This window comes from Cyprinodon tularosa, unplaced genomic scaffold (genome assembly GCF_016077235.1).
Source record: "Cyprinodon tularosa strain WSP-4 unplaced genomic scaffold, ASM1607723v1 ctg378, whole genome shotgun sequence".
Classification (NCBI taxonomy): domain Eukaryota; kingdom Metazoa; phylum Chordata; class Actinopteri; order Cyprinodontiformes; family Cyprinodontidae; genus Cyprinodon; species Cyprinodon tularosa.
Genome location: NW_024039094.1, coordinates 318197 through 342718, shown reverse-complemented (window position 1 = coordinate 342718; position 24522 = coordinate 318197). Strand labels below are relative to the sequence as shown.

The 24522-nt window shown below is 37.0% G+C and overlaps 1 protein-coding gene across 3 annotated transcripts in view; it reads left to right on the top strand.

Annotated features, from left to right (window-relative positions):
* Nucleotides 1–9787: 9787 nt before the first annotated feature.
* Nucleotides 9788–24522, top strand: part of pdlim5b (PDZ and LIM domain 5b) — a 49020-nt gene continuing 34285 nt past the window's right edge. For all 3 annotated transcript variants that reach the window (XM_038296823.1, XM_038296821.1, XM_038296820.1), the window contains exons 1-2: nt 9788–9899; nt 18681–18786. In XM_038296823.1, coding sequence (XP_038152751.1) covers nt 18688–18786 — 99 coding nt within the window. In that variant the 5' untranslated portion in view covers nt 9788–9899; nt 18681–18687. The remainder of the gene's footprint in view (nt 9900–18680; nt 18787–24522) is intronic.

The following is a 24522-nucleotide window of genomic DNA, read 5'->3' as shown; positions in this document are numbered from 1 at the left end:
AGTGTCCTTTATTTTCTTGTGGAAAAATGCTAACCATATGTAACACTTTTTGTTGTTTTTTTTAAATCAAGAGATCCACTCAAGTCGAATTCTTTTCCACTTGATATTGATGTCTGTTTACCACTGTATCGACAGTGGGTGTGGTGGTTTATGTTTTGGATTTAAGTCAGCAAGAAAATGTTATTTACCTGCATTACACTCAAAATATCACTAGGAAGTAAAAATACTGAAGTGCATCACCTGTTATAATAAATACGAATATCAGATAGTCATTCAAACTTTCAGAATTTCATCAAGGTTCTGCCCTGTTCTCTGCCTTATATTTTCACCTTTATATTATTTCATTATCTTTATTTGCACTATTTAAATCTAACAAAGTAGTTTAATCAAAATTAAGTTTCTTTAAAAAAAAAAGTTACCTATTTTGTAAGTTTAATGTTTCATATATATATATATGATTTATGCCCCAAATCCTGCTTGAAACTGCTTCATGATGAATATGAGTAAACTAAGTAACAAAAACCTGTAAAATTGGTAATGTTAAAATGGGGAAACATCTTGGAAAATAAGGTAGAATTACAAATATAAACTCAAGGGTTGAAATGTGTTTGTCACAGTCATGTATTAAAATGAGCTATCTAACAAGAACAAGGCTGCCATAAGAAATCATTTTTTGCAATGTTATGGTTTCAATTGCTTGCTTTTTAATTAACTAAATCTGTCAAAAAATTTTATGGCATCAGTTGTTATTATACAATTATTACTTACCTGGAAATTGTTTAAAAGCTGATTACTTTGTATCGCTTTGGCATACTTTGGATAACTCTTGATGTGCAAGGTGGAGATTGAGATTTGGCTAAGATGATGTCTTGTGTTATTGTCCACTGAGAAGACCTATCTATACTCACCCTTCAATTTCCAGATAAAACTCCAGAGATTTTACTTCACTAGTTCACATAACTTTCCTTTTTTTTATCCCACTATCTAATTTGTGAACTGATTCAATCTCTCCTTTTACAAAAAATGTAGAGTGCTCCACCCATTCCTCACTCATCTTACTTCCAAGCTTTCCTTTGGTCATTTGGGTAAAACATTATGACTTTAGTTTAATCAGTACTCCAAATGATACATCTATGCATACACTCCCAGCCCGTAATCTGACTTTTCATGATGCTTTCAGGAGTAATGGCCTCCTCTTGGCTGAGTGGCCTTTCAGTCCATGTCGGTACAAGACTTGTTACGCTGCAGATAAACCAAACATCTATACATGGTTTTTGCTTTTGCTCTGGGAATCGATTCATACATTTTTCAAGAATGCAAAACAGGAAAACAAAAGTTAATCTGACAAAGAATCTGTTTTCCTAAGAAAAACATGAACACTGGAACCTGTGTATTTTTAGATGAACAGATGAACATTGTACTAAATCTGAAACTATATAAAAAAGATAAAGGCTTAAACTTCTCAACACCCCAAAGCTACTTTAAACCAGTTTGGAGAATTGGTATATGATCTTAATGACATTGAAAATCCAGTGTGGAAATGTCCTCTGATAGTCTTAATTTGCTCTATCAGTCATAGCGATGTGTACTCTAGTTAATGAACTTATACATTATAATGTTTTATGATTCTAGGCAGGGTTTCAATATTTTTCAGCATTAAATCAATTTATTTTATTTATCATCAGTCAGTTTCTAGGATCTATTATCTTTAGAAGGTCTGCTTGTTAGTACAGCTATATATACTTTAGCTACTTGAAGTGTCACCGACAGTGAAACATAAGAGAATGAAATGATAATGTCTAACATTGGATTATAAAAAACAAAAACAAATAATTGTACCCTCTGAACTACTATGTTGGGAAAAATATCAATAATATTGACCCAGCAAATGGACGATTCAGTTATAATGGAGTTAATGTACTTGTGACACACTGAGGTCTTCTGATTTAGACCCACATCATTTCCGAACCATCCTCCAACATTAACATCAGGAATTTTCAAGCAGTGTGCTTGCTCAGTTAGGTATAATATTCTAAAGGTATGTACCAGGACCTCAGATGAATGAACTGTACAGCTGAGTGATTTAAAAGCATTATGCAGGGGATTGAGCTGCTGGATTACCGGTTAATCTGCAGGCAAAAATGTGGTTCATATCTACTCTGGATTAAAAAGATAAAATCAAAACAACAAGCAGTACAGTAAATTGTTAGATAAAAACATTAAACATTAAAAGAATATTACAGCTTTTCCCCGTATCTCTTTATTTGTGTCAGAGTAATGCATTATTATAATTTTATTAGTATTCTTCTTTTTTTTTGAATTGGCCATTGGTGTATTGTGATAAACAAAGTCTTGACTGTTCTGCTCCTGTGTGTCTTCCTTCCTCCTTGGTCTTACTTTACATAAGAATTGGTTAATGAAACTTATCTGGTTTAATAAAGGTTAAATAATTAAAAAAAACTTTGTGAGTAGAAAAAAAAACAGATAAACAATAACAGTGTGTTTGGTAATTACACTAGGTGTATTTCTTTGAAGAAACATTACATCTTAACCTTGAGAGAACATTGTATTTTCATAACATATGTTTTCTTAGATCACAATAAAGAATTCATACAAACAAGTATGTTTGTTCTCAAGAGCCTACTTACTCTATCCTAAGCAGTAAAATGTTACAAGTAGTATCAAATACAAAAAATGTTAGGTGGCATTTTGACCACTAGAGGGCGCAAAAATACAGTAACACTGACACAGAAACCTTCAAAAATACAGCAAATACATTTTACTTAAGATATTTACAAACACAGTCTTCAACTTGAATTTTTATAACTATCTGACATTATATTAGACTTACTCTTTTTAATATTTTCTGTCAGTCAGATTTACCAAAATGTATTTCTATTGTTAGTTGTTGCTACAGTAACAGGAGAGAGGGCCCTTTATCCTGTCAGTCTTTATCCTGTGGGCGGCTGGCGAGAAGGTTGGATGGATAAATCAAAAGGCAGTTGGATGGCTGCACCAATGGATAGATGTATGGATTAAAGACAAGATGGCTGTCTGGCTGAACAGACTGAATGGAGATGATTACAACTTTAAGACAACCGAGTAGGGAATATTAACCTCACAGGGGTAGATATATGTAAATAATCTTAATTCCCTTTATCATCCAGACAACGGCGTAGCCATACTGTTCCATTCCTAGTCAATTGAAATTGCACTTTATTGAACTCTGCATTTAACCCATCCACTGTGACCCAGAGTGGCAGTCTGTGGGAGTGGGGCTCGAACTCAGAACCTCAGATTCCAAGCTCTATGCCCTAACCACAAGGCCGGCACTCTCAATACAGAAACCCAGTAAAATGGGATTGCCTAACTTCAGCCCTTGAGTTAAGGTGCCTCCCTTTTTACCGACACACCTATATGAAATAAAGTGATCCATCACAGCCAGGCCCTCTGCAGAACTAAATGACATGCTGATGAGAGAGTCGATCTATATGATTCAGGTGGATTGGAGAAATACTGCATCCAAAAGTCACAGGACTGTAGCTCTTGAGGACTTGAGGCACCCATGCTGTGGCACAAGTCTCAGGGGTCCAGTCCGAATTTACCTCAACTGGTAAAAGTTAGAAAAGTTATTCACTTTTACATGTCTACCATTTGAATGTCTTACTTGCTGAAAACTCAATGGAGTAAGGACATAACAATAGGCCCGTAAGCAACATTATCTGGGTAGGTGCCATATGAAGTACAATACCCCATCAACCCCATAACCTGTAAAATTAGTCTTATCAGGCTACCTTGAGCTTCACAGCCCCCTCCTATCCCACACTCTCTCCATTCATCTTCTGGTTGCAATCTTCACTCACTGCTGCAGCAACGGCCACCTCTCCCTCTTCGGTTCTTTGAAAGAACATGTTAATTTTGGGAAGTTTTTTTTCCATTCTTCCAGCAGCTCTTCTTTGCGTTTTCTTTTCTGGAATCCGCTTCAGTACCTCTTTTTTTCCACATTGTACTCAACAGTTATGGTTTTAATCAACGCTCTGGATTACCCATAATTCCAAGTCGTAGTGTAAGAAATAAAACACTCAAATACATTGTTCTTTTAAGATCTTTATTGTGGTTTGAAACATATTATATGAGTGTATGTTTTACCAACCTTCTAATGAACTATACACAGTTATGACCATAGTAATTAAAAGTACCACTGTCTGCTTTGCTATTGGTGTCATGTTTAAACGGCTCACCATCATGTTGAAATCTGCCATGTGTTGGGGTATAAATAAGGTCCGGGCAATTCAATTAGTCTTAGTTGGGTTTAAGAAGAGTTTTTTCGCACCATTACAACTGCAAAGAGTGTCAGGGTTTGGTTGTGGTTTGAGGACCCAAATGCAGAGGCAGGGAGGCAGAGGTGATTTCTTGCAGTTTTAATCAGTGATAACAGTAAACAAAGGCAAGAATCCAAAAATCCAACATGAAATGTAAAACAAACAGAACCATGGAGACATCAGGGTAAAGAGCATGTGGAGTCAGGGAAAAGCAAGGAGAGACGGTGTTAGACGAGGAACCAGCATTGAGGAACTGCACAAGGAGAGTATTTATGGTAGACTGAACAAAGAGAGGACTAACGAGCAGATTGGGAGCAGATGTGAAGAGAGCAGTCAAGGAAGGAGATAGGGAAAAGGAGACCAACACAAGAGGGCACCAAATTAAAACCTGAGAACTCAGATAGATCCAGAAAATACAACAAAATAGGAATAAAACCAATAAAACATGGAGCAAAATAAAACATGACAGAACCAAGACCGTGACAAAGACACGTCCTTGTCTACAATTGCGTACGGGGCCAACCAGGTGTCAGTGACGGGGCCCCTTAGAGGTTGGGGGCCCCTAAGCAACTGCAGTCTCTGCTTACTGATATTTACACCATTGTAAAAACTGTCATCAAAATTAATTACTTGAAACCGCAGACATCCCAAGCCTCCCGGAAGTCTCCCTGATATAGATAGTTGTTCACGGATGCCTGTGAGTCTGATAAATTATCCCGTATTTTAGACTATGGGAGATGGTGTCTTTTTAATGCGAGTGAGAGCGGAAAGGCAGCACAATAATTCTTGCATCATGTGCGGATTGTAACTGCTGAGATTGTGTAGACAAAAAGAGAGCGTAGGGTGTGGGGAGGAGGTTGCTGTTGAAACCTGTGCAGCGTGTCTGCCCAAAGCGATGCTCTGTTCAATGAGCGTTCAAGGCGACTGGTTGTCACGAAGCTGATTGGATCAGTTCGATAAGTTTCGGGTTACTCTCACCTAGTTACAACTCAAAGCTCTGCATTCTGTGAAACAGCAGAGGTTCAATCCTCGAGTAAATAATGAAAATATAGGACAAATTTTACAGCAGAATATACTAAAGTATATCCACATCTAGTGAAGGTGAGGAACAGTGGCAGATCTAGACCAAATGTACCAGGGGGCCAGGAGGGGGCCAGTGTGTTTTCATGGGGGGCCAGAAAAGCAAAGTGAAATTTCTTTTTAATAGGTTCAATAAAAAAATGATCTCTTTTGAGGTCAATATACATTTATAATTTCGGAATTTTACATATTTTCGATTTAAGTTAAAACTACCGTTTTCTATAAATTTTGAATTAGAAATCAAGAAAAACTGTTAAATTCATCTGTAAAAATTAGATCATTTTTTTTATTTGTTGTGAAAAAAAAACATTTAGCAGATGAAAACTGGGATCCTATCTCAATCCCACTGAAGTTATCACCTTATTGTTTTTGAATAATTAGTAAAACAGAATTTGTAAAGAAAAAGAATTAAATAGATCCAAAGGGCCTATCAGTAACCATGTCTGTTCCAGCGCATATAATCTTTAAATTTTCTTTTAAGTATTATGTGTCAGGATTTGGTTGTGGTGTGAGGACCCAAATGCAGAGGCAGGGAGGCAGAGGTGAGTTTCTTGATGATTTAATGAAGAGTAAACAAACAACTGAGGCAGGAATCCAAAATCCAAAAATCAAAACATGAAAACAAAGTCAAACAAACCAGAAACCATGGAGACATCAGGGGGGAAAACTATCACGAGGAGGAAGACTCAGAGACAAAGTTGGAGGAAGTTACACGAGGAATCAGCACAGAGGAACTGAACAGAGAGAGTATTTATGGGAGACTGAAACAAAGGACTAATGAGGAGATTGGGAGCAGGTGTGAACAGAGAAGAACAGGAAAGGAGATAGGGAAAAAGGAGAACACAAGAGGGCAGCAAAGGGCAACAAATAAAAAAAACTGAAAACTGAAAATAACCAGAAAACACAACAAAATAAGAATTAAACCATTAAAACTAGAAAACAAGGAGCAAAGTAAAACTTCTGAACGTCATTAATATTTGACAAAGGTTACTATTATGCGTCTTGTTATGCAGAAGCGGCAAGAAAAACAACAACCATGGCAGATGATGCGGAGAGCAGTATTTATGTTTAACCATGTTTATCCGGAAAAAAAGAGCACGCTGGCCTGTGACGTCAATGTGTCCTCTACTGCGCATGCGGGACACTCTCGTTGTATGAAAGCAGTTCACACAGGAGATCACATACAAGTCTCATATATTTAGAAATATGAACGGCAGCATAAAAAAATCGGATTTTGCAAAGAAAATCGGAATTGAACAGAAAGCCCACATTTTTATCTTCAGGTAAAACAGAGCACATGTCGGAATATAAATTCTGACATGTGCTGATATACATAATACCACTTCAGCGATAGTTTCAAGGTGTTTCTTTATTGTATGTCTCGTTTAATGTCTGTTGGTTGAGCTGTTCTTTTTACATCTCATTGCAGGTGATGAAGCAGACTGAAAATGTTTTATCTTTATCTCCTTTCTATCTCCTCTTTCTTTGATCTTTTCTCCTTTTCTTTTCCGTTTTTGCTCTTATATTCTATTTACATTGCTGTGTCCATATAATCTATAAAACTCCCTGCATAATTATAGTAAAGCAATTTATATGCATGAAACAAGTGGAACACTATGGCAATAGCCCTACTGCTCCACTTGTGAAAGTGGAATTGAGCATCAAGGCCTGCAGTGTGAACATAGCCTATGTCTTCAGGACATGATCTACAGGGGCACTGGCCCCCGTTGGCCCCTTTCTAAAACCGGCCATGGTGAGGAGTGACGACACTGTGATGAGGCAGAGGCATATCCAGAAAATTTTTATAAGGGTGGCCAGGCTATAACAAATGTAAACTGAGGGGTGGCCAAAAGCAGATAGGCACCAGAACCTCACGGTCAGTCTACACTGTTCCAACAGAAAAACATCCATATTTTCTAAATACAGACAAACTATACTTTCCTACAGCCTTTGCTAACAAATAGACGCATATTTTTAAACATCCGTGCTTTCTAAATAAAAGGTGTAGCAGATTTAATTCCTTCAGTTTTGAGATCTGGGGCGTAAATCCAGTGATGGGCAGTAGCGCCGCTACATGTAGCGAAGCTATTAGTTTAACTACATTTTCCAGTAGCTTGACTGTAGCGTCGCTGCTTTATTTATCAAGTAACTTTCCTGTAGCGACGTTATTGTTTTGATCAAGTAGCGACGTAGCGTCCACAAACGCTACAAAATCCAGGGCAAAACTAAGAAATGAAACCAAGTTTTCTATTTTGAAACAACAATCAGCCACAAGCTACTGTAAATAGCAGTTTCAGCTGATGCTCTTATAAGTGGCGTAGTAGCACAGGCACACTCAGTAGGGTTAAACAAGCGCACCCTTTCCGAGGCTGTCGTTCTATTGGCTGGAAAGGTTGCTAGGCAACGATCCAACTGCAGTCTGAGAGAGCAAAACAAATCCGCAAGCAGAGCCTACGGATTTGCGAGCGTAACAGAGCGCGGTTTGTGCGCGAAGAGAAGGAGGCAAGCGAGAGGAGAAAATATCTGTGCAAGAAGGATTAAATCTGAGAGAAGAAACAAAGAGAGAAGAGAAAATATTTGAGAGAGAGCACATGTTTTAAGTGTGAGCATTATAAGTTTTGAGAGCAAGAAGATGAAATTCTTTTCTCAAATTGAAATGATGTGCTCTTGCATTATGGCAGGATAATTCTCCCATATCTATGTGCCACTAAGATACTCTAATTAGAGAGCAGTAGTGAAACTTCCATATTGTATTTTCATGGCCTAGTTTACCTGACAGGATGTTTACATAAATCTGTTTTTAGGCTGTGCACAGATAAGATTTTTTATGGAGGAACAGTTCTACCGTATATAAAATAAATACATAAATAAATAAATGCTCAATAAATAAATAAATAAGCATTCAATTAATTGCCTCCAAAAATACAATGAATAAATATGTAGGTAGAAATTAAATTAAATGGTGAGACATATATATATGTATCTCTTAATTAGCTTCTTTATTTTTTCACCTTCTTTTGTAAACAGTTTTGTTTGTTACTTGAATCAACTGTTTAATTGAGGTCTTTTGTAGGGTTTTGTTTCCCTAGAGATGTCCATTGAATGCAAACTCATAGCCATGTCTCGGTGTGTAGAACACTACACAGTACCTTTAATTTGGTTCTAATAACAGCAGATTGTTTACTAGTTTGTCTACTAGTAATTACTTTAGTTTTTATTTTAATATGCTGATCATAAAGCCATGTTTACACTGTGATATGTCATTGGCTGATCTTTAATAAATATTTTAACTAGTGTGTCAGACTCATTTTGAATTGACATTAGGTTGGTACAACGTTAAGTAGCTTCTGATGTAGTTAAGCTACTTTTAACACATTAGTGTAACTTAGCTTGCTATAATTCTTTAGGTGGTAGCTTTTGTGTAGTGAAGCTTAATTTATTGTTGAGTAGTTGATAGCTTAGCTCACTACACTGGACAAGTAGCTTGCCCAACACTGCGTAAATCTTACTTACCTACTTGTATCGATAAAAATTCAGCTTTAAATTGATATTTACAAGCACTAATATCTACATAAATTGATAAGTTTTTATCAAAATTGTTATTTATCTATGATTTCACTGAAGACTCCCAGATGACTTGCAAAGATATATTTTGTCTTTACCCCATAAAACACAAAATCTAGTTCTGAAAACAGCATGAATTCTGTATTTATCATCTTTGATGTTAGTATATTGATGTGCATAATTACCCCCCCAAAAAATTTAAATGTTTAGAATATTCCACATGAGAGTATTACTGCTGCCACCGTCTGGATTAGGGGAAAAAATGGTAGGGGTGGCCACAGTGGTGGCCAATGATTGGCTGAGGGTGGCCATGGCCACCCCTGGCCCCACATCTAGCTCCGGCCCTGTGAGGAGGTGCTGAAGTGAAGTCCCATGAAAAACAGAAAGCACTACCGGTGTTCAAGGCTACAAGATTGAAAGTATTGAAAATAAAAGACCAATACTGTTCTGTTTTGTGTTTAAGAAATTATAGTTAAATGAGTTTTTGGAACTTGGGATATCTGAAACCCTTCCAAACAGACACATTATATGCACACAAAAAAAGTCACAATAGATAAATGAAGCTTAACTTTCCGTTAGAAGTTTATGATTTGAGCATCCAAAGATGTATATATTTAGGTGCTCTCTGGGTTTTTTTTTGCCTTTAACAGGTCGTTCTTCTCTGTTTTCCCCACCTTCAGGACAAGCCTGTGCCTGCAGCCTGCAGCAGCGCTGCCCCCCCCAGCCTAGGAGAGCTGCTCTAACCCTCCTCTCTCTCTCTCTCTCTCTCTCTCTCTCTCTCTCTCTCTCTCTCTCTCTCTCTCTCTCTCTCTCTCTCTCTCTCTCTCCCTTAAAGGCGGAAGTTTTAGTTCCGCTCATTCAGTTCTTAGAAACTGAGAACAGACCAGAAGTCGCTTCTTTCTCCCAACACTAAACGCGGTTCCCTCAGATAAGGTGAGCAACCGAGAGCAATTAGAAAATGTTTCTTTTAATATCAATTATTCTGTTAGTTTGTTTCATATTTTTTGTTGGTTTCCGTTACACAGCTGCAGTTCAGAACTAACCGATTCAGTCCAAATTAAAATGTATTAGTAAAACTTTTAAATAGATAAAATATGTTTTTGAGCGAACATGGTGTTTTATTCTATTGTTATGTGTTTTATGGCACACCCTCTGAGCTTCAGTGCGGTCATGCACCTTCTCCAAATTAACATGGGTGGACAGACTGATCCTTCACTATTACACTCTGGGTTTTTGTTCACTATAAATAAGATTTATAAGCGAAATATCTTCTTTATATAGTATAGATATATTATATATATTATATAAGCAGTAGGTATAGTTCATGAAAATAGGAAAAGTAAATGTTCCATTTATGACCTTTATTATCCACACTTTATATCCCTTAGCAAAAAGTAGTTTATTCAAGTATACTAAAAGTGCACTAATTTCATACTTAAAATCAGGCAGTGCACTTAGAGTTTACTTATTCTAAACTATATTTCATATACTTAACAATTGTATAGTCAAATGTACTTGACTATACTATTGTTTACTTTATTGATCAGTAAAGTATATTTTAGTAAACTTAAAAATGTCCCAATTTAGTTCGAAGAAGTATTACTTTAGTAATACTTAAAGTACTCTGTTTGGTATACTTTCTAAACTTATACTTAAGTATTCTTAATAAAATTTACTTTAAGTATACTACTTTTTGCTAAGGGATAGTTTAAGTTAAATAAATGAGATTATAAATTAGGAATATGTGCTAATATATAACTTATTTTAGAATTTTATTTGGATAAATAGAGACGCATTTTATCTTTAGTGAAAGTGCTCTGATAAGGGGCAGTAAAAATGGCCCCTTAGAGTCTGTATAGTTACCTAGCAGCAGTGTCTGCTTCTGAAACCTTGTGAAATGGGCGTTACATCTGAAACCTGAAGCTGGACAAGCTCACACACATTTCTCAGTAAAACTTGGAGACATTCTTTCTTTTGAATAAAACTTGAGGTAAACAAGGCTAGAAACAGCTTTTGGTGTGACGCACAAAGCTGAGGTCAGATAAGGAGAGGCTCAGCATTTAATTCAGGTGACCAGTTGGAATCCATAAGGAAAACAAAAACAAACCTTTTCAATATTGACCTTTGTTTTTTTTATTTTTTATTTTTTTTGGAAATTAACTGTACCGGCCTAAACTTAATTAGAAACTTGCAGTGCCTTGTAAAAGCTTTTATGTCGTTTGAACCTCAGGATGAATTTTATGTAAGAAACAAAAACAAAACCGTGTATAATTGTGGAGTAAGAGGAATACGTGGATCGTTTTATAACGTTTTTTACAAGTCGATCTCTTCAGGGTGTGATGCAGATGCATTCAGCCTCCTTATTTAACAATCTAGCAACAGTTGCTCTGGGTGTGCCCCGTTCTCAGCTCAAAATCAGTCAGATTAGGTGTAGAGCTTTTCATGTCTTAACTCGGTTTCTCTGTTGAAACTGAACTTTGCCCAGGTTATCACATGAAGAAGCCTCCATTGTAGTAGTTCTTGTAGCATTAGCCGTATGTTTAGGATTGTTGTCCTGCAAATAGGTGACCCTTACCTCCATTTTTAAGTATATTCCCTTTCACAAATTTTCTTCTGACGAATATTATCCCCACACCATGATATGTCCAATGTCGTGTTGGTGCAATGGTTACACAAATGGTCGTGCAATGGACACACAAAAAACAAATGTTTTTTTTTTAGAAATTGTTTTCTTTTGCTACTCTTACAAAGATATTAGATCTGTGTGACTTAGAATGGCCATAATTTAGCTTTTTGAAAAAATTCAGATGAATGACATTGACGCTTTCTTGTTGCCACATGACAGAAGGTGAATGTTTAATAGTTTTGCCGTATTACTATTTGTAAGACTGTAACTGATTCGTACTTTATTTTTCTCCACATGCTTCTTTCTAAATGTTGTATTTTAAACCCATACAACCCTAGAGGTGATCAAATAAGAAGATTCAGCAAAAATCCAAACTGCCCCTGTCAGCATCTGCTATTTACTTTGCAGTCAGTCTCTGCCTAAAAAGGATCTTTCAAAATATTTCTGTTTTCTGCCATGCCTTTCAGCTCTACAACATTTTTAAATATTTAAGGCAATGTTTTAGGGAAAAAAGTGTTGAAATCCTTTGCTATGGTGCCAACACGATAGGAACTTGACAGATGAGGCCCAAAGGGGGTAATTTCTTTCAGACTTACAGATGTATTGATACGAGTGTTGCTGATGAATTGTGATGCACATATTGACTCTGTCTCATCTGTGGGAGAACACTGAGAGGTGTGTCTGCTCATGTCTACGCTTGATATCATTGACGACTGCAAAACAAGCAGGGGCATGGGCCTAATGTTTGTTCTCTCCTTATTAGGTAATGCTATTGATATATGTGCGTCTATCATGACTTGAGTCATTGTGAACCAAATTTCAACACTCATGAGTCGCTCTATTTCACCGGGAAATAAAAACACTGAAAACTATGCAAAATGGAGCAGTTCAGAGTCGTGTATTCCCTAAGGCAGGGGTTTTCAACATTTTCCAGGCCAAGAACACCCAAACTTATGGCAATATGGAGCGGGGACCCCCTAATTATATATATATTGTATGAAATTGTGTTATATCAAACTGGTCCTTTAGTCACTCTATTACAGATGGAGTAATGTAACGAAAATAATTTCTCCCTAGGATTATTAAAGTATTTCTGATTCGGATTCCTGGTTGATGGGACAGGTGTGAATGAAACGGTGCCCAGCTTGAAAGAGCTCCTGTGTGTCGCTGAATGTGAGCATTGATGACTTAAAGACATCTTCTTCCTCCATTTATCTGTTTACTACAGTGTGTTGAATTCATGGTAATGTGTAATAAAAAAAAAATCAATTAGGGGACAAAATTGCAGGGGGAGTATAAAAAAAACAAAAAGTCTAATCAACCAAAACTTTCACGACCCCCATGATGTACCTCCATGGACCCCCTAGGGGTCGCGGACCCCCTGCTGAAGAACTCCGCCTTAAGGGTTTTGAAATTTGGACACTGTACATATCTGTCTACATTGTAGACTCACAGATTAAGCTTTGAAGAAAAATGTTAAACAAGACCTTAAATGGGAAAGTTAGATGTCAATGTCTTAATCTAAGGCAAACAGATAATAGCATTTCTAATGAATTTTTTAGGTGCCTGCTGCATTGTTTTAAAAAATGAATAGAATCATTTATATGAGGGATAATCACAGTTTAGATGAAGACTCCCCAGAGATATGGTTGCAATTGGTGGCAAGTTCCTGATCCGACTTTTTAATTTCCAGTACGAAGCAGATATCGCAGCTTTGAGTGCTGACTAATACCAACATTGACCCAATACGATATCAGCACAAAATCACGCTTACTTTTATTACTCATGTTGTTGTGTAAAATATAAGAAGTTTTGATCAAGTTTTATTCAAACAGAAAAATTATTCTCAACAAGAACAGATAAGATAACAACTCACCCATCTATCCTTTTTCTTACACACTTGTCCCAAGTAGGGTCGCGAGGGGTGCTGGTGTCTTATCTCCAGCTGTCTACGGGCGAGAGGTGGGGTACACCCTGGACAGGTCACCACTCCATCGCAGGGCAACACAGAGACAAACAACCATTCACACACACACTCACACCTAAGGGGAAGCCAATTAACCTAGCAGTCAGGTTTTTGGACTGTGGGAGGAAGCTGGAGTACCCAGAGAGAACCCACGCATGCTCAGGGAGAACATGCAAACTCCATGCAGAAAGACCCGGGCTGGGAATCAAACCCAGAACCTTCTTGCTGCAAGGCACCAGTGCTACCCACTGTACCACTGAGCAACCCAAGTCACCCATTTATTGTAAACCAATGACATAAACATGTGTGGAGTTTTTCCATCACCTTGTTAATATTGGACATTTTAGACGTAATCAGATCTATTCTGATGTTAGTGTTTTGGCTGATATTAGACTGATAACCAATATCAAATTGGGTCGGTACATCTCTGGTAAATTGATGAGAGTGCTTAATTATAATATACAGGTGCTGGTCATAAAATTAGAATATCATGAAAAAGTAGATTGATTTCAGTAATTCCATTTAAAAAGTGAAACTTGTATATTATATTCATACATTACATACAAACTCATATATTTCAGATGTTTATTTTGTTTAATTTTGATGATTACAAATGACAACAAATGAAAATCTCAAATTCATCATATCAGAAAATTAGAATATTGTGAAAAGGTTAAAAATTGATGGCCCCTGGTGCCACACTCTAATCAGCTAATTAACTCAAACCACCTGCAAAAGCCTTTAAATGGTCTTTCAGTCTAGTTCTATAGGCTACACAATCATGGGGAAGACTGCTGACTTGACAGTTGTCCAAAAGACGACCATCGACACCTTGCACAAGGAGGGCAAGACACAAAAGGTCATCGCTAAACAGGCTGGCTGTTCACAGAGCTCAGTGTCCAAGCACATTAATAGAGAGGCGAAGGGAAGGAAAATATGTGGTCGAAAAAAGTGTACAAGCAAGAGAGATAACCGCACCCTGGAGAGGATTGTGAAACAAAACCCATTCAAAAATGTGGGGGAGATTCACAAAGAGTGGACTGCAGCTGGAGTGAGTGCTTCAAGAACCACCACACACAGACGTATGAAAGACATGGGTTTCTGCTGTCGCATTCCTTGTGTCAAGCCACTCTTGAACCACAGACAGCGTCAGAAGCGTCTAAAGAGAAACAGGACTGGACTGCTGGTGAGTGGTCCAAAGTCATGTTCTCTGATGAAAGTAAATTTTGCATTTCCTTTGGAAATCAAGGTCCCAGAGTCTGGAGGAAAAGAAGAGAGGCACTTCATCCACGTTGCTTGAAGTCCAGTGTAAAGTTTCCACAGTCAGTGATGGTTTGGGGTGCCATGTCATCTGCTGGTGTTGGTCCATTGTGTTTTCTGAGGTCCAGGGTCAACGCAGCCACATACCAGGAAGTTTTAGAGCACTTCATGCTTCCTGCAGCTGACCAACTTTTTGGAGATGCAGATTTCATTTTCCAACAGGACTTGGCACCTGCACACAGTGCCAAAGCTACCAGTACCTGGTTGAAGGACCATGGTATCCCTGTTCTTAATTGGCCAGCAAACTCTCCTGACCTTAACCCCATAGAAAATCTATGGGGTATTGTGAAGAAGAAGATGCAATACACCAGACCCAACAATTCAGAAGAGCTAAAAGCCACTATTAGAGCAACCTGGGCTATCATAACACCTGAGCAGTGCCACAGACTGATCGACTCCATGCCACGCCGCATTGCTGCAGTAATACAGGCCAAAGGAGGCCCAACTAAATACTGAGTGCTGTACATGCTCATACTTTTCATGTTCATACTTTTCAGTTGGCCAACATTTCTATAAATCCTTTGTTTTTATTGGTCTTCAGTAATATTCTAATTTTCTGATATGATGAATTTGAGATTTTCATTTGTTGTCATTTGTAATCATCAAAATTAAACAAAATAAACATCTGAAATATATGAGTTTGTATGTAATGTATGAATATAATATACAAGTTTCACTTTTTAAATGGAATTACTGAAATCAATCTACTTTTTCATGATATTCTAATTTTATGACCAGCACCTGTATTGTTTGTGTCAAAGTAATTTTCACTGCATTTCCTGTCGTCAGATAAATACTAAGAGGAAGGCCAAATCTCTGAACTCAGTTGTTCCATAATCTGAGATCTCCAAAACTGTTTTACTAAAAAATAATGATAATAAAAAAAAAAAAAAAAACATAAGATTGTTGTCTTTGCTTATTTTTGTTACAGTGTAAAAACGTATAGCCACTAATCAAACCTGTACTGATTTATTCCACTCAATAAAATGAAAGAAATGAGAAAAAAAAATCCTGTTTTCTTATTCACGTGGAGGGGCACTGTGCCTGCTGCTTTATACATTCTAAAGCTGTCACTGAAGATGGCCTCCAGCGCTATAATAATGCCTGTTTTAGTGATCAAACCAGGGTTAGTCCAGGGCTAACTTCTTTTCAATGCAATCACTTTAAAGCCAACTGCTTTATGAAACTTTCAGCCAGCAGATTTTTGGTTAACCTGCTTTATCTCATTCACAATTTGGTGGGTTTTTCCACCGTGATGATTTATAAGACTTTCTTAATATTTACTTTTTTCTCAATTCCCCTGCTGAACTCTTTTAGTTTTTTTATTAAACAGCAAAATCAAATACATAGCTTAAAACAAACTAAATCCTCTTTTATAGCCACCTATGTTAATCTGAATTTCTAGGGTGTCTAGATTTTCTTCTTGATTAATTTTGTTTGACTTTTTACCTTGGTATTTTGCCAAGTTTCACTGATCTACCCACATTTGCCTTGGAGTGAATGTTGTAACCGCTTCCAAACCCATCCTCTATCTTTTTATTGAAGCTTTATCAGCCCGTGTAGAAGAGAAAGGAAAACAGTTGTTTACTTTTCCTGTTTTATTCAAAAGGCGTGTTTGGTGCCCTTCTTTAACCTGCCCTCATGTTTCTGACTTTACTTTGTTTCTCTTGTCTTTTCCACCGCTGCAGACATGGTGAAATATGCAGATAACAGCCTTATTAATGTCATAATGGGAAAAAGTCCTTTTGTGGACAGTAAATAGATGGATTTTCTCAGGTGTTGAGCTTGTCTGTATCATAAGCATCTATTTGAAATGATTTCCTTTCCTTTTTCTCAACACTTTCACGTCTTCCCTCGTTATATCCACTTATTACCCTTCAGGCTTGAATGGGAGATCGTGTGAAAACAACCCCTCCGATTTGCTATGCGTCTGGTACAACAGGACCAGGTGACGGGTTGCAGCAGGTGGTTCTTTGTCCCAGAGGCAGCCTGACTTGCAGCTTCAAAAAGACATTCCTTTATGATGACAAAACATTTTTTAAACATGAAATATTTAATGGGACAGAAAGGCATGTCCTCTTATAACCCAGTGCACAGATGCATGCTTACTGCATTACAGGGCATACACTATGCAATTTCTCGATTTTAATGAAACATTTTTTTTACCTTTTATCCCAAGAAACAACTTTTTTTCCCCCGCTAACTTGTTAATAAAATACGAGAGATCCTTTTCCATGTGTTGTAAACAAACTATAAAGCTTGCGTTGTTTGATGTTTGGTTTGGTGTCAGCACGCACCCTTCCTGTATGGTCGGGACAAAGGTGATATTTGCACATGACTGTTGGGTTTCTGTAGTTAACGGACACATTTTCTCTCACACACCTTAATCTTTAAGGAAATATATCTTCTGCAAATCTGGTTTACCAATTTCCTCAGCTGTCACTCTAATAAATTTAACAATACATTAGTCTTTTGTCCTGCTTCCAACAAAGAGCTTCCAGCTTTAGTATTTCAATGGAAAATGGAATGCATAACAGACAGGAATTAAACAGGGAAATGTTATAGTGCATGAAATATTTTACTCTTGCATGAGTCTAAATGCCTTTTTGTGCTTTTAATTCTTAATTTGGACATTATTGATATATTTTTTACGTGACAATTTACATGCAGCCACTGAGGTTTTTTGGTGTCACAGAAATTCTAGGAGAGCTTGGAGCTTGGAGCTGCCAATAAAAACTGAGCTCTACAAAGTCCCTCACTGCCCTGGGTGTGTCTTGTCTTTACTCCTTCCTCGTGGAGGTCCAGTATCTAAAAGAAATCTTGTCTCTTTTCACCTCGATATGAGAGGCTAGATATGAATGCATGCAAGTTATTTTGTGTTCTTGTCTGTTGAGTTTTAACCCCTGAGGATGAATTAAGTAGAGCTTCTGCAAACGTTAACCTGAGAAGCATGAGATTCAAAATTGTTGTCAGGCAAACCACCAGTTGGTAACTCAATAAAAATAACAACAACTCTATTTTGACTTTCAGAAAGAGAGATATAAGAAATGCAGCCGTGCATGGGACTCTGCAGACAAGTCTAGGAAGGTGGTCTGGTTAGATGTGACCAAGGGAACTTTTTGATATGTATTCTAAACGCTGTATGGCAGAAAAAAAAAAAACTGCAAGGTAATCTGAGCACATTACCCCCCTGTGGATCTTTGGGGTGGTAAGGGTTTAGAATGAGATCCAAGCTTGTTGATTTATTAGCTATGCCCAGTCAAAGTCCAGAAATAAATCCAACCATTAACCTGTGGGAGACACGTGAAAATGTGCCGCTTCTGTACTCTAAATCCAGTTTGACTGAGCCTTGTTTTAGAAAGTAGCGTTTGTTACGTTCATTGTTAAATTGTGAAAGTTAGCCAAGTTTTGGTTCAGGTTGGAATGAAATAAATGTATATTTTATTTTCATTTGTAAATACATATGCCTTTTCATGCCTTTAGCTGACAGAGCAGACCACACTCAGCAGCAATGATACCAAAATTGGAAAAACAAATATGTAAAAATTTGCTTTTAAGAAACGAATAAAAATGTGTTTTGTCTGTGAATATGCTCTATCCATAACTCCTCAATTGGAAAAATGTATTTTCATCTAGTTTCATTTTGTAAAAAGTCTTCTTTAAGGAATCTTTTGCTATCTGATTATTGATGGATTAATCAAAAAAATTATGTTTACATGAGATCGTCCAATGAGTATATTTGGGGCTTAGAATTTAAACCCATTTTTGTAGGCCTATCCCTAATAAGTTGTTTATCTTCTAGGTGCATCATGAGCAGCAGCTACAGTGTTTCCCTGATCGGTCCAGCCCCGTGGGGCTTTAGGCTGCAAGGAGGAAAGGACTTCTGCTTGCCTCTTACCATCTCTCGGGTGAGGAGGACAAACACACACACACACACACACCCCTACTCATTCTGCCATCGTAGTGAGAACCATGTGTTGACTCCCATTGACTTCCATCGATTTTTTGTCATTTTCAACCCTTTCTATGCCCTAACTCTAAAACTAACCATAAACCTAACCCTTACCAATGCATACTGAACCCTAACCCTAACCAATTGACACCTTAGCCCTAGACCTAACCATTAGCAAAATAGCATGTGAGGACCGGCAAAATTGTCCTGACTTTGCAGCAACTGGTCCTCAATTTGATGGTGAAATTGGAAAAATGGTCCTCACTCTGAGGGAAAGGCAGGTACACACACACACACACACAGCCACTCTTGTGTTGCCGTCACCTCGTGACAGTCACCCCAAAGGAATCCAACCAATGCACATTTTGCCATTTGCCTCCTCAGTGACAAAAGGACCATTTGCCTCCCGTTGGACACCAATTTCTAGATTTGGTCAGATCCTTTAACTGCTCATGGACTATAGCTTTGGATTTTTACTCTCTGTCTTTCTGCCTATCATTACATACCTAAATATTTGACATAATCAGTCCATTTGAAAAGTGAAGCACATATTTCATGGATGAAGCAAATGGGCGTTGATGACTGCTGTCATTCGAATGAGGGATAAGCGTCCTACCCTCTTCCTGGTATTTGCCCTGATTAAAGACACAGGAGACGTGATGTGTGCTGTGTGCTGTGGAAGCAGTTGAGTGTAACTCTAGAGAGCCACAGTGGTTCTGTAATAACTATTTGGGGACTTTCTGCCACATTAATTCAAAGTGGACTGACCAGAATCTTTCAAACTGTTCTGGCTTATTGTTGGCATCTGCATATACACAGTACCATCATTTATGCTCATGGCTGCGGAGGACATTTTATCCAGCATTGTGTTAGAGGATCTGCTAAAAAAATTACACGGAAACCTTTTGCGCAGTAGGAGTTTATACTAACAGTCCGATACAGCTAAAAGTTGGCATTTAGTTTTCAGCCAGTATGGGCTGTGCTTTGTGTACTTCTGCAGAATGAGAGGGGAGTTACTCAGGTCTTGCTGCTTCCTGTTATGAAACTCTAATCTGAGTGACTTGACCAAGGTCAGTTCCTCTGTTTATTTGTTGTTGGCAGGATCAGTTACGGAATGTCGACTATCATGTGTGCAAAGAAATTACGTCTCTCATTTGGTGATGTGTCCATCAGCATTTGGACGTCCACACTATTTAAAGTCCTGCTGCTGCGATAATGGTGGTATGCAGGACATAATGTTGTCAGTGGACCTCTTGTCACTGTGAAAGCAGCTGATGAATGAAGCACGAAGCACGTCCACATTCATGAGCTGATTGAATGGCAGAGTTCCTTCCATAGTACAAGTCAGAATAAAAAAGAAAACATAACAGTGGAATGTGTTAAATTTTCCAGACGTCTACATCCACTCATCGGTAGTATTATTATGATAGTGTAGTAAACATTTTTTTTTTTTCAGAGTCGAGGTCAGAGACATTCCAGAAGCTCAGTATCAACCAGGTTTATCCGTTCCAATAAAAACAAAGGTTAGTTTTAGCTGGAGATAATGGTCCTGCTGAGACACACAGTTCTGCCCACTTATAATTAAGTTGGTTCAGTTCTACTGAACAAGCTGGGAACTACCCAAGCTAAAAAACTGTTTTAAATAACAATCAGGTTTTGGACGGAGATAATAGTTCCAGGTTTCCAGCTGAAAAAGCTCCCAAACACCCATTAAAACTGGTTTAGGAATGAATGAAACCCCTTTTTTATTTCTCACAACCACTACCTTGTTGAAAATTTGTGGACTGCAATTAGAAACTAGTTTAATGTAGGTAAACAAGCAGTTTAATTGAACTATACCACTTTTACTAAAGTGTAGTGAAATATTCAGTGTGCATAATCCCTGGACATGGGCAGCATGGTATCAAACAAAAATATTAAGCTTTGGTGAATATTATAATTTTAATGCCATTTGCAGTAAAACATTTAGCTTACTCTTTTTTCGATTTGTTTTCATATAATCTCCCCATTGTGAGTCCTATAAAACAATACAAACTGAGTTTTGTCATCGACAGCTGGAGTCCATTAACATGGCCAAATATATGAAAAAATCAATATATAACAGTTGAAAAGACTATTCTACCAAACACTACATCTAATCTGTCTTTTGGGATTGTAACCATGCTTAGTTGAAGTGCTTAAGATGGTTGAAACAGAATTTATAATAATTAAAATATCTTTTAATATTAACATAATATAATATTTAATAATCTAAATGTTATTAAAGCAAATTTTTATAATATTTTATAGTGGTAAAAAAGTATTGATGCGCCATTAATGTGGATAATTTTGAAATACAAAAACTCTTTGATGAACATTTATCATGGAAACCTCACAGATTTCATAGATTATATGAAGCTTAAAATATCCCAAACTCATGTGGTTTTAAACAAAGTAAAGGAATTTCAAAATGAAAAGGTTTTGTACAATTCACTGATTATTTTGGATCCTTGTTTATCAGTGTACAACTGAATGTGCATGTTAATAAAAAATAAATAAATAAGTACAGTGTAAAAAGCAATAAATATATTTAATCACTCATTTCAGAAAGGGAAAATCGTGTATCGTATGGATTCATCAATACACATAGGTTGAAAACTTTTCAAGCTTTTATTTCTTGCTATTCTGTTCTTTATGGTTTACAGATAATAAATTCCCAAATTTGATGCCTCAGGTATAAATTAGAATAAAAAAAAAAATGTATTTTTGAAACTCTTAATGCTTTCTCAGTCTGATGAGGATGATTGCTGACTGGACAGAAGCCCCAAATACAACTGCGACTGCAAATCCTACTCATTGACTACAAACATCTTGGCAAAGGAGGATAAATTCTTACTATAGCTCAACTGTCCAGAGATAAAAAGAAGGCAAGCTTGAATCTTATTTGGAGGTCAGGGCTCCACAAAGTGTATGAAGGGTGGGAAGGCTCTGAAGCTGCTTAAAGTCCGGTGTAATAATTTGTGTTAATGTCATCGGCTGGTTCTGGTCCACTATGTTTTCAGAAGTCAGCTGTCAGAGCAGCTATCTCCCACGACATAAAAAAAAACTCCTGCTTCTTTCTTCTGAAAAGCTTTATGGAGATATTGATTTCATTTTTCAGTCAAAATTACCGGCACACCAGGCTGATTAAGTGACCATGGTGAGCTAAGCCTGACTGGCAAACAAACTGGCCTGACCTGAACCCCACAGAGAACCTGTGAAGTATTGACACCAGCAGGATAGACAAATGCAGAAGATCTGAAGGAAGTTACATCCTTTCAAAATAACATGGACTTCAATTACAACCCAGCCTTAATCTTATTTATTTTCTGAGACTGAATTTCGGACTTGAATTATCTGTGCACAACACTTATCAAAATTACACATTTAAAGGCTTGAAATATATTAGTCTACTGTATGTGTAATAGATTTCTAAAACATGGCAGGAGTCTTACTTTCAAAATGTGCATCAAAAATAAAAAGGCCGTTTTATGATTTCTAATCTTCCTAATTTTCTAAAACTATATGAATCATTCTGATAATTTTGTAGATTAGATAAGAATTACAGCTGTTTAATCATCCCACCATTAAGAAATTAAAGTCAAAGTTCATCATTTAAAAAGGAAAATTAATCTTTTTTTACCAATGCTAAATATTAATAACTGTGGGACAGGAAATGTACATTTCTCAACTTCATGCAATGTGTCTCTCTGCTATAAGCACTGCAAGTTCATTGCATGATATCAAAATAAGACTTGATCATTTTTTAAATATCTTAATATAACATGTGATTAATAGTTTAATGTTTTGTATTTATTTAATCTCGGGTCATAGTAAGCGCTTAGACTCTATTGGTCAGTGGTATTTTCAGTTACTTGGTGGGGGAAAAAATCAGATAACTTAATTTTCAGCAAGGTTTTATTGAAAATGTTGCCTCTTGCTTTGTTTAATGGTTTTAACCACTTCACAAACTCTTTACCTTCTTCATATTATGTTGAATTGCTCAGTAAATTTCACCATATAGGTTTTATGTTTAAAAGATTCCGAATGTACTACTTTCTGATTATCAGTAAAATTATACTGCCGCCTTCTGAATATGCGTATTACGTCGAATGAGTTGCGGTTTGAAGTAAATCCCTCATCACATCTAATTACCAGTTAGTGTTTTATTTCAAAAATACTTGCGAAGTCTGAGTAAATAGCTCTGATTTCTTGTTTATAGTGAGGCTTTTTTAAACGATCCTGTCTGATTTGTTTATGATTCGGTGGTTGGTTTGTGTCCTGACTGTGTTGGATTATGATGTATAATTTAACCTCCATTTAGACATGGACAACATCATTGGAATCAATCCATTTTGTAGAGTAAGTAGACAAGACGTGTTTGGAAACATCTGCAAATAGTTTTCACTGCTGCTTTAATCCCTTAGATTGGTGAGGGAGAAAATTGTGTTGACCTCAAGCTTGTTTCAGGGTTCATCAGAAACCTGCCATGTTAGATGCACTCACCAGGTAAATGGAAAATACATCTGTTGACAACACATCTGAGCTTGTATTTATTCTCTGATGAATGGTGTTTCCATGGAGTAATGATGTAATAGCTATATTTTACATATGCCTACCACATGTAACTGAGCTAATGATTGGGGATAAAATATAAAGCTTGCTGCAGAATGACCTCAAACAATCATTGTGATTTCCTTTTAAAGGGATTTTCAGCTTTAGTGCTTAAAATATCATTTAATAACTTGAAAAATTGTATTATGCACTATATAACAGAGCATTTTCTGTTTATAATGCTGTGGGGGCATGCTGTATGTATTTGATTAAGTAAATAACATATGCAGGGTATAATCGCATTTGACGTTTTAAGTGAAATATCTAACTTGTTTTAGTGACGGTAAGTGTTGAAACTGGGACCACCCAATGCCTTATGAATGCCTTTTGGAAGAATGAAGCTGCTGCTTCCCTTCAGAGATCTCTTTTTAACTGTTTTCCACTGTTGGAAAGCATGCTCTTTCCTTGTCCTTTGGCCTCTTTCTCTTTACTTTCCTTTTATTTGCTGTTGTAAGTGGCTTGTCATATTTTCTGAAAACATGCAGGCTAATTTTAGGTCTGTATTTGCAGAAGGTCTCCTACCTCCATACGGGCTCTGTTTTTAGTCACTGTATTTTTTTATATGGGAAAGTTTGGTTCAACTCTGTATAAATAGGAACTAGTCTGTGGAGAGTATCCAGACCAGAGTAGGGGGTAAGTTTATATATATATATATCTATATATATATAGATATATATATATAAATAATTCATTTTTTATTTTTTTTATTTTAAAGCAAACCCCTCCCTGAGATATTACAGCTTTAAATTTGGACACTTTCCCCTTTTTGAAAGTGTTGTGAGTGTAATTTTGTTTGTAGAAGCGTTTTACTGCCTTCTTTGATCCGTCTTTAAACAGCCCCTTCACCCACCAGCCATTATTCTTCTCAGACATTTTTCTGAAACACTGTTAAGTCCAAGCAGCCGAGACGGTGGCCAAAACTGCAGTTTAATTTCCTCTCCGCAGACTCGACAGACCTCCATAAACCGCCATGAAATACTGAGGAAACTAACTTAAGGAAGACTTTTATACTAGAACTTTTCTCATACATAGTAAAAGGAATATAATTTATGCTTAAGGT